The sequence below is a fragment of the Catharus ustulatus genome, chromosome 1, assembly GCF_009819885.2.
Source record: "Catharus ustulatus isolate bCatUst1 chromosome 1, bCatUst1.pri.v2, whole genome shotgun sequence".
NCBI lineage: Eukaryota > Metazoa > Chordata > Aves > Passeriformes > Turdidae > Catharus > Catharus ustulatus.
Window position 1 is genome coordinate 106343740 of NC_046221.1, and position 15876 is coordinate 106359615.

At 39.4% G+C, this 15876-nt stretch overlaps 1 protein-coding gene across 4 annotated transcripts in view; it reads left to right on the plus strand.

Annotated features, from left to right (window-relative positions):
- Positions 1-15876, plus strand: part of SPIRE1 (spire type actin nucleation factor 1) — a 129585-nt gene that overhangs the window by 50576 nt on the left and 63133 nt on the right. For all 4 annotated transcript variants that reach the window (XM_042779108.1, XM_042779107.1, XM_042779109.1 and 1 more), the window contains exon 3: positions 6108-6341. In XM_042779108.1, the coding sequence (XP_042635042.1) occupies positions 6108-6341 (234 nt within the window). The remainder of the gene's footprint in view (positions 1-6107; positions 6342-15876) is intronic.

The following is a 15876-nucleotide window of genomic DNA, read 5'->3' on the forward strand; positions in this document are numbered from 1 at the left end:
TCACATATTCACTTTGAGAGGAATAAACCAAACCAAAAAAAGCTAGCACCCCCTTTGTATGTTTTTAGGCTTATTCTGTGTCTTTGATCAAAAGTTCTTGCACTGAATCTCTTTAGCACACACCTGAATAGTACAAAGAATTCAGTAAGTAGGTCTGTTGGCCCGCTTAGTGCATTCAGACTCAGGATATAATACCATTTTGAAAAAGATCTCTGAATATGGTAGAGAAATTTTCCTGACTCTGAATGTATCTAAACCAGACTGAATATCATTGAAAGGATTTATTTAATTTTGTCTCATTTTATTTTCTATTAGACCTGACATACTCTGATTTTCTTTTTCTTTGCTTTCATTACTGCTTTGACTTAAAAAGCAAGGCTCATTATATTGCAGAAAGCAGTACCTCGTTATTTCAGTAGCAAACCAACATCATCCAGAAGTTAAATAATTCTGTATCTTATGTCTATATTCTTTGGAAATGAATGATTCATTTGATTCATTGGAAGTAGTCCAAATCCTTGCTGCTTTCCTGGAAGGACTTGGAAGTTTTTTCACTGTTCTCATTTGACAGTTCGTTGCATGTTGCTCCACTTTAGTGAAGGTCATATTCCAATTTAGCCAGTGTCCCCCACCATTAAAACCTGTGCAATGCTACCCCATTTCCACTTGGGAATGCTCTGGTGAAAACTGCATTAATGCAGCCACGGTGTGCAGTGACAGCAGTGCATCTCTCATAGCATCCTGTTTAGACATGCTCTTCCATGAGGTGCTCCTGAAGGTTATGTAGGGCACCTCGGGATGAGCTAAATAACCCAAAAAATGTACATGGGATTATCCTAACCCCTTTATTTTTTCACCTTTCCTAAAGACCTGGTCTTTTTCAGTTACAGATTTGAATTAAAGAAACAGAGAGAATTGAAGAAATAATGACTTACTTTGTTACAAATGGAAATGAGAACCAGAGCAAAAGCTTTCACTCTCTGTCATCCACCTAGAGAGGAAAAAGTTAGTTTTACATAACATTTTAACATGTCAGTCCTTTGGACCATATTACAGAAACTGAGCACAAAAACTTGTGTGTGTCGTCTAATGTCACAGAAAATTTAAGATACCTAACTCATGACTTAAGAGTATTGTATCTGTGTTTATGTTTATACTGCGTGAAGCATCATGTGGAGTTCCTGGCAGGCTAATTTAAAGTCAGCATTAGGACAGGTTAGTCTTTACAGATTAACTAAGTGCTGCCTAATACCATGGGAGATGGCAGAGTTGTTGGTGGAGAGGAGCTATGCCCTAAGAAGTGCCAGTCCTGAACTCTCAGCACTCTTACCGTGAGACAGAATGGGTCTCCTTCATTAAGTACGTTGGAGATCTGGGTAAAATATGGAAGCCCTTAATTATTGTACTGCACATTTTTAATAAAAAATTACTGGAATTTATAAAAGTGCAGTAGTAATGCAAATATTGTTGTGGTTGATGGCCATATCTGAGGTCCCTGTGAGAAAGTTCAAAGTTAGGAGCTTGATCCAAGTTTAGGGATGCAAAATCTGAGTGGCTTTTGGACAAAGGGAGAACTTTAGAGAGGGACAGGCATTTGAGCTATAAAACAGTCCTTTGCTGCAGTAAGTACAAGCCTGTCTTTAGGCTTCGTTTGTTTAAAAGTTGGGCAGGCCTGGAAGAGGATGAAAGCTCAGACAGTGTCCCATTGTTTGTGCTGTGAGATGCGGATTCTGCCTGTTCTTATCTACGCTTCGGCAAGAGTCTGGGAGATGTGTATGTTGAGGGGGAAAAAGGCTTCGCTTCTCAAAGTGAAGTACAGTAATTTCACGATTATAAGCTGCACCCTTTTGACTAAAATTTTGGTCCCAACCCGGAAGTGCGGCTTACACTCAGGAGCGGCCAATATATGAACAAAGTTCTGAAATTTCTCAACCTGGAAGTGCGAGCCGCAGGCCCAGCCCGAGCTCGCAAATTGAGCACCTGCCAGTAAAACCCGCGATCGCACGATTGTTACAAATTGGTCACTTCACTGCAAATGAAAGTGCGGCTTACAATCCAATGTGGCTTATATATGGACAAAGAACAAAACATTGCTGACACCCAGAAGTGCAACTTGCCATCAGGTGCAGCTTATAATGGTGAAATTACTGTACTTGAAATAATTGCACTTTTGCAAGTATCAGACCTCTTAGGTTCCTGTACAAAGGCTGTATATTTGAAGAATTCAAGAATGTTAAATTGGCAGAGTTCATTGGAAGAGCATAATTTGGGTTATATGAAAAGCCTAAAACACCAATGAGCCCCTATCCAAGAGGCATGCTATGTGTTGGAGGAAGGTATACGGAATGGAAAGTTCTGGGCAGTGTTTGTGTATGAAAATAATCTGAATAATTTGGGCTTTGTTTTTACTGTGTGTGTAAAAGGAGTGTGTGGATATTGTTTTTATATTGTTTTTTAAAGTCAAAGTGTTCCAGCAACTTTATCACAATCTGTTATAAAAACACTGTGTGAGTCCAGACTGCTGTAGAAACTGCAGGAATGCTCACAGTGGGACAAAATTGCCCTTTCACTAATGATTTCAGCACAGCAAAGTACAAGTTCAGTCTGTGGGAAATGTTTGTCTCTTGGGGTTTTTTTGGTCTGAAGCCATGACTTTCAAAAGAACTTGATGAGAAGGTGTAAAACTTAATAATGCAGACTTCCTTGTTTATTTTTTAAGTTGATTTGTGTGCTGATTGATTTCCAGAGGTCAGGTCCTTTGCTGAAATTTAAATCCATCAGGAACAAACGTGTTCTAAAATTCAAGGTGCAGGTCTTTATGTTTTTTTTACCTGAATTGAGCAGCATTACTTATTATTAGTGATGACACTTATTTCAGTGTTATACAGTTTAAGGGTGTCAATGTGCAACTTTGTGGTTTAAAAAAGCTTTGCTAGGTCCATTCTTACCCTTTTTTTTCTTAATATATCTCAGTTTTCACATGTAATTGAAAACTGTATCAGTACTTGTCACTTGTTAGGTGCCAGAAGTTTTTATTTTGTGCTAAATCAGCTAACAGTAGAGTTTAGAACACGTGATTTCTTTGTAAATAATTGATGTTTTTAAAAAAATTAAAAGTGAAAGTTCCTGATTATCCAGCTAAAACCCCCTCTTATTTATCACTTCATCTATTCACCTGTGAAAAGCTTTTCCCTTTTTTTGTTTGTATTTGATTTGTGTTACAGGCAAGGTGACAGCACTCATGCATTGAAGCAGCAATCAGCTGACTTGTATATTTTGCTTCTAGTTATATAGACCTAAAGGTTTTATTTGTATGAAGTTGCATTAGTAGTTTTATCCATGGGAAGAAGTATTGACAATTCTGTGACTTTTGTTTGATAATTGTATGGCAATTTTGTGTGGTTTACATGGCAAGCTGATACTACTGAAAGCACTGAACATTCTCAGTTTCAATGCGAGTCAAAGCGAAGTTACTTAGTTGAGTGGTTTGCTGCTTTGTCTTTCAGCAAGAAGAATCTGTGATACAGACAGACAATGAGTAAAAATGGTTTTGTTCACATCTCCTAAATAAGGAGCTGAGAGACTGAACTACAGCTCTGACTTGGTGCTGTTACAGGCTTTTGTCTTGTGTCAGCTTTGCATGTATTATGAAATCTGTTCATAGTATATAAAAATGCACAAACCATATTACTGAGCTGCAAAAGCCCCACTGCTGATACATCAAAGAAAGCAGCAGCTGTCATTTGGTTTTAGCCATGGTGCTTTCAAATGCCTTAATCCTCTTCCCAAACAGAAGAAGGCAGAGAGAGTGCACTTTCTTTATCTACCCCTTCTTCTATTTTTTTTTAAGTTTTGGTAGCAAAATCCAGAAGTTGTGTTCAGTAGCCAATACTGCATGGCAGAAGAGATAATTTTCTTTGCATCTGATCTGGACATTTCAGTCTTCGTGTATGCTAAGCCCTGTCAAATGTACTTTTTATTAAAGTTAGATACACAAATAAACTTTGTGTTTATTCCCAAGTGCTCAAAGTATCAAAATGATTATTCAGTTATACTTCATTTTCATTTCAGTTTCCTTCAAGCTTTGTTCCCTTTCAGTTGCCAAAGGGGTGTATGTTGGGATTGTACTCAGAACCTGAGTTACAGGAAACACATGTCTACCATTGGAATTAATATATTTTACTTTGTGAAACTTCCACATTTTCAGATTTTTTGAGCTTCCCTAAGAAGTGAACAAGATATATCACAAATAGAAGTTTAATCTTTTAGAGCTGTTTTTAAGGTCTGTATGGTGCAGTGTCCTGTCTCCAAAGTGGGTCATGGCAGAAGTCAGGGGAAGGGTACAAGAACTGAGCAGGAGAGCAGCAATACTTCCCTGACATACTTTCCTGTCCCAGTAGCACTTCCCAAGTCAGAAGCTGTTCTTTGAACTGAGAAAACACATACAGGTTTTTCTTCTTAACAAATTAGACTAATCACTTTCCCTAAATGCATTTTTTAATAAATATGTATAAACACATTTCAAGGGAATAGCATGTGCAAAATTTTTATATTGAACCAAGTTACCAAAATTATTGGAAATAAATTATAAAAGAATGAGGTTTATATATTGGGTTTTAAACTGGTTTTTTTGCTTATTAGCCACTGTCTTGCAAAGTGAATTTGAACTGCAAAGTAATCCCAACAGAGGAATGAAGTACACAAGTGTAAGGCTGTCAGACTACAGCAATCATTAAATTGTCTGTCTAGATAAACTAATGGGAAACGATTTTAAGTCTTTGCTAACCTCCAGCCTCCCAGACAAAAATACTTTGTTGTGCTGAAATAAGTAAGCAGCTAGAGTAAAATTTATGTTTTAAGAATCCCTTTGTGTTGTCCTATATAGCCAAACAAAATTTCAAAACTCTGCAGTAAAAAGTGTGTCGACCAGGATTGTACCGAAAGGCAGATTAGAGAAAATTGCATTTGATGACAAGGTTTGGTATATTTAGAAATGCTCCTGTCACTGAAGTTGCTGCTGTGCCAACTACTCCTACACTGGAGTCTGCTAATTTGTGTGACATGCTATCTATCCCAACACACAAGGAAGATCAGAGATAACATGCAATAACTCCAGTCCTACTTCCTTTGTCAGACAAGGATCTTCCAAGCAGTGACATTACCTTCTTGTGGTTTACTATTGCAATCCCATTTTCCCTTCCCTCTTCATTAATATCCATTTTCAAACTCCTCAGTTTGAAATGCCATCTATTTGCATCTTTAAAATTCCAGAAGCTTCAGTATTACTCAGAAGGAAAATAATTAAGTCCCAGAGAGAAAATGTGCATTTGGCATTCTGGGATGTTCATGACAATCTTATCCTAGCTCTCACTGAGTAAGAGGTCATTGGTTTGCTTTGCTCTTGACAGGGCACCAATAAGAAGCCCCAGTTCAATGAAAAATTGAAGTACTACCTCATCACTATGGAATACAATTGTTGGTAGTTTCAGTGGCGTAGGTGTGCTTCCACTAGCTGTGCAACAGGCAAAGGATTTCTTGTGGGCGGCTGTCCCAGTGCTCAGTAACAGTGGGACATCCACAGCTGTGTCCAGACACCTCTCGGGTCAGTGAAGAGACACAAACTGAAGGGCAGTTTCCAAGTGTCATTAAGCTGTGGGAGGAGGAAGGCATCTCATGTTAGTTTATTCTTTCTTTTAATTTCTTCCTACCTGCTGCACAAAAAAGATGATGTCTGTGCAATATAGTCTTACAGAGTAATGTTACTTTGAGGTTTGCAATATCAGAAGGAAAAGGGGAAAATAACCTTAAAAGGTCCTGCTTTGTTTCTAAATGATGAATTTTTATTTCAAATATTAAAATAAGAAAGCTGTAGGTATGTGGTATGATCTGCTCTTGCTTGTTCTATGTTGTATTACTCAAGTGCTTACTCAAGTGCTGCTGCAGATATTAGCAAATCGTTTTTCTCTTCGATTTTGATGTTTATTGCCCTGAGTTTGATGTTTATTGTTCCTGGGTTTGTTATACAAACACCAAAAAATGTTGTTCCTCACTTGACCTATTCATTCATGTAAATGGCATTAATATATATTTCTTTTTTGTTTTTACAGGTTATTGAATCCCTAGGGATTATTATATATAAAGCCCTGGACTATGGTTTGAAGGAGAATGAAGAGAGGGAATTAAGTCCTCCACTGGAGCAGCTTATTGACTACATGACTAATGCCACAGAAACAGATGGGAGTAGGGATGAAGGATATGATGCTCTGGATGAAGGAGTGGAGGATGACGATGATGGCAAAGAGGAAATTGAGGCCATTCACTCCTATAAAGATGTCATGAAGGTACAGTAGGGGACAGTTTATATGATAGTTCTGTCAATGAGAAAATCAACTCTGTTTTCTGTGTTATTGTTCTGTGTGATACTGATTTCCCTGGTCCTTGTACATGGCTTGCTTGTGACAATGACATGCAGTATTATTTCAAGTTTCACAGTAGGCAACAGAAAATCCATGATCAACTTTAGCATTGGATGTGCCATTAATATCACAATCTGATTTAATCCCTGCACTGGATAGTCAGCCTTCCAGTGTAAACATCTGTTGAATTACTTTGTGTACTCTTGGATACTTCATGGTGTGTTTCAATTAATTCACCTTTTCATTAGCAAGTTATTAGTGTAATTATTTCTTATCAGTTCCTTTGCTTGCCACCCTCCCCTCCTGAAGCATAGGAAGGCTTTTATAAGAGTATCTTATTTGTATGGAGTGAGTCAGGACATTGGTGGTGATCATTATGGTTGTAGTTCTTGACCTGAGTTGTGAAATTTGGAAATATAGCTTATGAACTTTAATTGTGACAAGTTCTTTAATGTTATCTGAACTACTGTGAATAATAATTTAAAAGTATTACACTGTTTTCTACAGAGCAATTTTCTGTGCATGTTTTGGAGCCCAGTAAACTCTTGTTACAGACAGAGGTATTAATAAGCATGGTTGAAAAAAAATTGTGTAATTGGTTTAACTCCTAAATAATCTGATATTAATGCAGGTTGGAAAACATTATGCTAACTTGTACCAGAGGACTGAGCCATTTATAGGGCTTCTTCACAAATGCAAGTCATATCTAAGGACCAGGAGCTTAGTGCACTGCATAAATTAAGTGTCATGGTGGAAGCTGAGACTAGAAGAATGTCCCAAATAGCCCATCGGAACACATTAACATTCAGAAAAAACACCCTACTAAAACCTTTCAGTTCTGCTGGTTTAACAGTAGAGAGAAACTCTTAGGAGACTGGAGAGGAAGTCACTTTGAGATGCTTTTGCATCCTCCTTGCATCAGAAGTAACACTGAATGCTTAATGCCTTTGTTTTTCCTCCCTCAGAGAAACAGAGGCCAGTGGGAGAAATGAATGAAATGGTCTTTGCTCCCTTGTAATGGGGAGCCTGGCAGCCTGAAGTGCTCTGCCCTCCAAGCCCCTGCCACTGCCAGCCTTGCTGAATTGCTGTGAGCAGGTGCTTTGCTCTCTCCTCCCTCTGCCTCTCCCTGACACCCAGTCTCCTGCTCCAGAAGGGACCAGCTGCACCCTGCTAAGCCCCCATGCAAGCACTCCAGACAGTCTAGAGGAAATGTAGAAAATTGATGGGATACATTCCTCCATTCCCTCTGGTTTGGCAAAATGCTGTGAATTGGTGACAGTTAGAGTTAGATTGTTAAGTGAAATTTTCACTTAGTGCAGTGGAAGAAAAGAGCTTTGTATACACAGGGCTAAAGACAGTGGCTTTGTGGGAGTGATTGTTTTGCAAGTTCTTTACTTGATTTCTACAAACATTAAAAGAAAAATTGGGGAAACTTTGCCAAACTCCTTTAGGTACACTGGTGTAGACATCCCTGAAATACAAAAGCAATAAAAAATTCTACAGGTTTCAACAGTTAAGACCATGGAATGGCATCCTTTTCATTTGACTTTGTTAATATCTCTGCTAGTCTGAGGTACCTGCCTGTTTGTTTGTTTTAAAATCTGCATCTTACATTTTATCTCTTCATCGTATTTTGTTAATTCTGTAAAATTCTGGACATGTACTGCTTCTGTGACTTCATCTTAGTAAACTGAAAGTCAGCTGTCAATTTTTACATCATCCTTTTACTCCTCCATCCCTTGCAATTCTCTTTTATTTCTGTCATTGTTTCTGCCTAAATTATGTGCTGCAGGCTTAACTCTGCAAATTACCTTTATACCCTACTCAGTGTTGTTACTGTATTGACAGTATTAGAATGGCAGCATCATTGTGCCATATTTTTGACGAGTGTCGATTTGCAAGATCCTTTTTTCCTGACTTAATACCTTTTTAAGGGTAAGACTATCTTTTGCATTTGGCTTTCTCTTATTTCCCCCCACCCCACAAGAGTGCTAAAATATTAGAGGTTACACCCTTATTTACTCAGTGACTGTTTCACAACAGTAGTGTGTGGTCTTGTGACCATGAGGCTCAATTATTTTAAGTCCCTCTTGGCAAAACTCACTGTGAAGCTTTTTCTTCTGCAGTTCCTCAGTACAAACTACAGTTTGTAGTGAATGCTGAAGCAGGTTTGCTCGTTGAATTGAGAACTGTTGTTCTTGCCTCCCCTGCATTCTCTACATCACAGGCTTGGAAAATGGTAGAGATGGCCTGTGTGCTACTAATACTGATTTTTAAGGTTTTTAACTATGTAGCTTTTGGAAATTACTTTGTCCTTGAAAAGTGATTATATGGTTCCTCCTTTTCCAAAAACTGTCATTGTCTGCTCCAAGGCCTGCCTGCCACTAAGACTGAATTTTTCACTATTAATCACTAACTTGATTGAGCATATTTTGTGATTAAAACACAGAGTAGTTAAGATATGTGTCAGGTTTCTCTGTAATGTAAAGTAAGCAAGGTCAATCCTGCACCCTCCCTCTAGCCTGGAAAATGCTGAGTAATGTGACAAACACTGATTCCCAAGAACTGGGAAAAGGGTAAATGCTAAATAGTACTGCCAAGATCATCATTGGCAAAGCCAGTGAGGAAGACACAGACAAGCTTTTGTGCTGCTTCTTGGTATATTTGGCTGATTTAGCTTCTGATTTCCTTGGCAGGACCAACCTGGTGCCTAGACTCAACCGACTGTTTTTATAAATGCATCTGTGAAGAGAGGAGACATTGAAAGAAGCTTTTGGTCTTTGATACGCTTCTGATTTGTTAGCCCTGCTACAAATGAAGGGAGAAAGGGAGACAGTAAAGTCTGGACATTTTCAGACAGATGCTTTCCTTGTTTGAGTCCCTCTCCCCACCCCATCCACTGTGTGCATACACTGTGCTGTGTGGTACAGGAACTCTGTACATGTCAGGAGTGTCATGTTCGCTCTGCATGTACCCAAGACACAGTAATCCCGAGGGATCAGGAGCTCATCAGGTTGACAGTGCTCATAGACCTTGGGAAGCCTTGGTCAACAGAGGGTATAGACAGGGAAGGCCTGGCATGCTGGGCAGTGCTGGGCTTGCTAAGGGTGTGGGAAGTCCTGTCATGTGGCACCTTTATCACAGCATGGGGCCCTCCCTGATACTGAGACAAGATGATGCAGTTTATCAACCTCTTCCAGAGTATGCTCAAACCCTAATTCCACTCCTAATCTTAACATTATCACATTCCTTATCCCACAGATCTCTGCAGTCAGATGGTTTAAACCAACAACATTTTTCATGTTAACCCAGAGGCACTTTCTAAGTTGCAATTTATCAATATCTGCTGGCTTGAGTCCCAACCCTAAACCCAATTACAGTATTATACTTCATTCTAGGTCAACACCCCTTTCTAATTCTAGATGTAAAGGTAACCTCATAAGGCTTTGATAGCAGGCTTTATTCTGTGCTGGTATTTGCTGGGCTGAACTGCCATCCTAGCCCTGTCATTTCTTCAAGGTTTGAACGTCATTGTAGCCAAATCACTACTGCCAGTACTAGACTTTACCTCAGCCCTTCTGCAGAGCAGAGGTGTTGTAGAGGTGTTGTCAGTTGTCAGTTGCAAGTCACAACACTAACCATTGTCACTGCCTTGGTACCTTTTTCTGCAGGTCTTGTAGAGGGTACATAAAGGAGGCAGCACCCTTCCTGAACCAGTATCGTTCTCGTACTTATGTTCACCTTTCATCCCAAAAGTTAACTCAGCTTTTAATAGGAACCTTATCTGTAGCTAAGCCGCACCTTCTTGTCTAGGACACAAATACAGGTGGATGGTGGTGGGTGCTCAGTGGCTTCAGATCCTAGGTCTTACATCCCTAATTGCTTTTAAGAAGTTCAGTAATAGTGTTTGTTAATTCTGTCCAAAAATCAATGGTCATGCTTCACAGAGGTGAATGAGTGACCCTAGGTCCCATACAGGCAAAATTCATACATAGAAAATCTCCATGCTGACTTAATTTGTATGAAATTTTTTTTCAGAGTAGCACGGTCAGTATTGTTATTTTGCTATAAGAAATGTAAGCAAGGATGCAGTTTGCAATATTTTTATTGGTAGAAAATTATGTTTTTGCTTTGCAAAGAGGAAGAATAAATTATTTCTCTCAACCTCAAACACTCCTCCTCTCCTATTTAATTTATTTTAATCATTGGCATGGTCATGAGATGAGAAACTTGTATATCTAGGTGACTCATATGTCTTGGTAGTTCAAGGATATGACTGACTCCTTTCAGCTGGAAGGAGCTGAAATTTACAGTGATGATATTGATCTGCCTCTGTTTTATTTTGAGTACTCTGATAGTAGTACAGATCTACCATCTATGGCATGTGTAGAATTATGGGGGAAAAGTATGTCTTGTCTCAATGCAATTATAGGCAGGATAAGAAGACCTACATTTAGATCTAAGTATTTTGGAGACTCCCTTCTGAGTCTGAGGACTATTATCATATAGATGCTGTGACCCCATGTAAGTATAATATGGGAACCTGTCAGAGAAGAACCAGAAAATGCAGTTAAAAACAAGTCAGGGTATTTGTTTATGACAGACAGTTAAAGAATTCATATTACTGGAATTCAAAGGTCCATAATTTTGTCTAGTCCAAGCTTAGTAAGTTGCAGTTTTCTGTGAGTGTAATTCAGTTTAAGGCTGGGCTGGCTTAAGCATTTTTGTATGAGCCTGCAGAATAAACAGCATTTATGCTTCATTTCAAAATAAGCAACTTGCAGTGTACCTGTAACTCTGTGAAGCTGGTGAAGATTTGGAAACTTACTGAGATGGTAAACAAAGTCTCAGATGTTGCCAATTCATTTTATATTAAAAAGGAATGGAACGTCATTGACCATTTGTGAAAATTCTCATGCTCTAAAAAGACAACAATTGATCCTTTCCCTTCTCTTGAATCCTGTACTCATGTGTTTATGTGCTAGTCTTTATCTTGGTGGATCTCATTCTAGAAAAACATTATTTTTGCCTCATGTGCATGGAGAGACATTGAAATTACAGTGGGCTGGAAGTCCTCAGTTCTCTTCACTTTTGTTCTCACAGTACTTGCTGGCTTGAACAAAAATGTATCATATTCCACTCATGGATTTTCAGTCACATGGAGGACTGAGACCCCTTTTGTAATATTGGGAAACCTCCTGTCCCATCTGTTTGGGTCTCGAAAGTGCAGGCATCTAGTTTTTGTGCCTGTTAAGTTCTGAGGAAGGCAGGTTCTCCTTTGGCTGTCCCTTTTTTGCAATTTAATTCTTTGGGGACTGTCAGCTAGAAAGAAACCCCAAAATCTCCCAAAATGACTTTGTAAACACAGCCCCATATCATACCGCAATGACAGGACACCCTGAAGTGGATGCCCCTGGGCAATTTGGGCCTGTGAAGGTGGAGTTTCATGGTGCTGCTCTGAGCAGGTAGACAGCTTGTGGCAGCACACATCCTGGCCACCCTTTCTCCCTGTGCTGCACTGACAGAAGTGGGAGCTCTGAGTTCAGCAGTGAAGTCACAAGGATCAGAATTCATCTCCTATGTTCAGGAGGTGAGCATGTGCTCAAGTATTCCCTTTGGGACTCTTCAAAACAATCATGAGATTGGACTAGCAAAGGAATATGCTAGTCCAATATATGGATCTTGGCTGAATAGGACCCATCCACAGGCCTTTTCTTATTCTTTCACCATGCTTTGAGAGAACTTGGAGTTGTCTTAGAAATGCAGTAAACCTGCTGCTTTTCTCTTGTCCAAGCAAGCCTTGTGCATCATGATTATTCATTCAAAACACAGTGTGTTTCTTACGTCTGTGCTGTCACTTTTGCTGGGATCTTTGTCACCTATGTCTAGTCAAAGCATCCAAAGCATCCCAAAAGATTTTTGTTTGCCTTTGTTCGTTAATCAGTTCCTTCATCTGTTTTGTGCCACAAACAATTGTGCAGGTGCAGAGTAAACAGAGTTCCTGGCTGAGTCATGGCAGGAGCCAGTGTTGGAAGCTCCTGTGCTGTGCAGGCCCACGATGCTGAGCTGAGGACAAACTGTGCAAAATAAAGCAGGAGTGTCTCTCTGCGTGTATGAGTGTTTGTAATGTATGAGCAATATGTCCATGTTGCTGGTATTAAAAGAAAAGTGTTTAACAATAATAATAGGGCTTTGATATGAAGGGCTTATACCTGATGTACTTGCGAAGAAGTTGACAAGGGCTTGGTCTTTCCATTTAAAAAGAAGAACTTTTTGTCGTCCTTACTTTAATTGTTCTTGGAAGCATTCCTTCCATCAGTATGGGCTTAGATAGATTGGAGTGTCTTACCCCAGGCTGAGAGACAAAACCAAATGACCTTTCCTGCAATGATTTATGGCTCACAGTAGCACATCTACACTGTTTAAAAACCCCTGTACCCATAATTCACGTAATTATACTGGTATAACCTGTCTAAGGTTTAAAATAGTCTGAGGAGTCCAAGGAGTTGTCCAACAAAAACAGGAAACACAGATGGGGTGTTCAGATTATTTTTATGTATGGGGAGGTTGGAATACACCTTAAATTTGTGTGTGGCCCTTATGCATCTAAAAGAGACACAGCAGGGCAGGGACTTTTTTCCCTTGTCTCTTTTTGCTGTAATTATTATAAATAATTTATACAAGGGTAAAAATAAAGTTCCATATTTTAGTGCAGGTGGAAGGATTCTTTGGTGGTAATGGTGGCCCATAATGCATAAAAGGCAGAATTTGTCATGACAGAGCTCCAGTTATTCCATAAAAAATACTAGTTGGAAAATGTGCAAAGCCTTCTGTTAGGAAATAATACATCTGAAGTATGAAAGAATCTGTGTGAGCCTGTGCTGCCTAAAATATACCCTGGAGACTAAAGTAGATCAATGAGTGTTTACTTTCACAAGGTATGTTCTGTTTGATCAGATTAATTTGAAATTCTAAGTAATGACTGGAAATCAGGGTAATGGTCAATTAACACAATAAAGCTGTAGTGACCCATAACAAAGTAGGAAAAAAGAGGAGCCACTATTACAAAAAGGACTTATATATTCTCTGCCCTACAGATTAACTGCAGCACTCAGCAGAGCAAACCTGACCTGGCCAAAGCTGGAGGGATCTGCCTGAGTCTCCCTTTCCAACACTTAACCTCTCCTCTTCTCTAGGTGTTAAAACTAATAAGTGCACAGAAGGCCCTGATGGGTTTTCAGATTGACTGTCAGCCTGGTAAGGGCAGTAGATCTGCTCAGAAAAATTAGCCAGGACAGCAGCTTGTCTTACATTAGGATTGGGGAAGGTTCATCTTGTCACAATCATTTCTACCCGTGTAGACTTGGCAGACTTGGATGTTTGTGGTGTTGCTGGTAGCTTTTTATCTCTGCAGGCTCCTTTAGCTACTTTAAAAGTGAAGGCCATTCTTACACAGGCTCACATGACATCTCCTAGCGTGCCTGTAAGGCACAAGTGTTTGATTTACATTCCATGTAATGCCAGTATCCTGCAGGGGATAACCCATAAGGGATTTCCAGTGTAGCTTCCCAGGACCCCCTGTATTACTTACATTATGTGTGGGATACATGTTTTAGTAGACAGGTGAACTAATGGTGACATGCATAACTGATGGGCAGTTTTCTCATATAATATTATGGGCTGCAGATTCCCAGTCGCTGCACTCACTGGCCATGTTAAAAACAGCAGGTGAACTGATTTCTGCAGTTTTTATGTTGTGCATATGCAGCTCATTTGAAATAGGCACTTTTAGCTCTAGTGCTTTACAGGCATGAGAGAAGCAGAATTTGTGGGGTGGGGGAGAACTTCTTAATTAGTCTGACTGATTTAGCTGGAGTAAAATATGTTATGCCTTCCAGGCTGAAAGATAAGGTCCAATGGCAGAGTCTGCAAGTGCTTGTCCTCTATGAGTTGTGGAGTCCCTAACTCCTCTGAGGTGTTAGAGCCTCACAATCCATCAGCCTATTCAGGAGAGAGATTAAGAGGAAAGGTGGCTGTGGATGTTTTGCCTTTTCTAGTTCTTGCCAGGATATAAATCTCTGAATATGAGTAGGCGAAGAAGTTTATCTTGCTGATAACAATTATGTAAAAAACTATACGCCTTTCAGTTGTCAATATTGCTAGTCCAGAGTCACTTATAATGATATTTTATTGCCAAAGAAAATGGAAGCAGCATAGATACTACAAAATTACTAAACTCCTTACAGAGGCATATTGTCCTGTAACAGCAACATGGGAAAAATAAAGAAACAGAGGGAGGGCCTTTAATTAAGCCACTGTGATCTTCTTGCTTTTGAATTATTCAAGAGGGAGCCTTGGGCTTGAGGCAAAATTTCTTTTGGTGCATTTATTTTGGTGCCAGTAACAGTATAAAAAGAAATTAAACATTTGGAGGAAAGTTCATAGAATTGATTTTAAAGTGCCATTAATTGTCCAAAATAATAATATCTCTCTTCTATCTGTGTGATCTTTTTTAGTATGCTCTTGACTACTGTGGTCCCATTATGCTATTTTCTGCTCCTCTTTGCTTAGTGTACTGTTGCATGCTGTATTTTAGAAAAATATTTAAGTGAGATAAGGCCATACAAAGAAATAAACAGAGTCTGCTTGACTGTGCTGACCCCTGAAGATCCATATCTAAAAGGCAGGATATCGTATTTATCCCAAAGATTGGTCTGAAGACAGGGCATGTTTTGCATTTCTTAGTAAAAGGTTTTTACAGTAGGTTTTTGTTTAAAACATGTACTTTCAACATCCTTAAGTAGTATTGTAACTGGAGCACTCCTGAGAGGTGGCTTTCAAAATATTATTGTCTGCAGGATGCATGGCCCTGAGTGTGTTTTAAGTAATCGATTTGTAAATATTTTTAATTAAATAAGACAATGGGAAAAGCAGTATTCTTCTGGGTGATGGCTTCAGGACACTTCTCATGTAGTTTAAGGTTTGCCTCACTGCAAACTTTGGGCCATACATTCCAAAGCTTCTGCAGATGTGAGTCGGGTATGCAGAATTGTGGAGAATGATTTGAATATTTTAACCTAGCAGCCTTTCTCATAACTCACACTAATCTGTGCAACTGAATCAAGTGGTCCCAAGAGATAAATTCCTTGAATCTACTGAGCTTGGCAGAGCATTTACTGAAGGGAAGGTGTAGGGCAGCCTGGATGCTATAGAAAGATAGTAGGAATGGGAATTCAGGGATTTTATGTAGGGAGGCAAAACAAACTGGCAGCACTCAGTAGCAACCACGAGTAGTAGTTGTTTGGAGACCCAAACTAAACCTTCTCAGAAGGAATATTTAGCTGAGGGTTTGACAAGGACAGGGAGCTCAGGGATTGTGCTAAGGCAGGCAGAGCTTCATATGCTGCTCTCAGCTTGCTTTGTGTAAAGCCTGCAAAGAAGGCACTAGGAAGATTCTTTT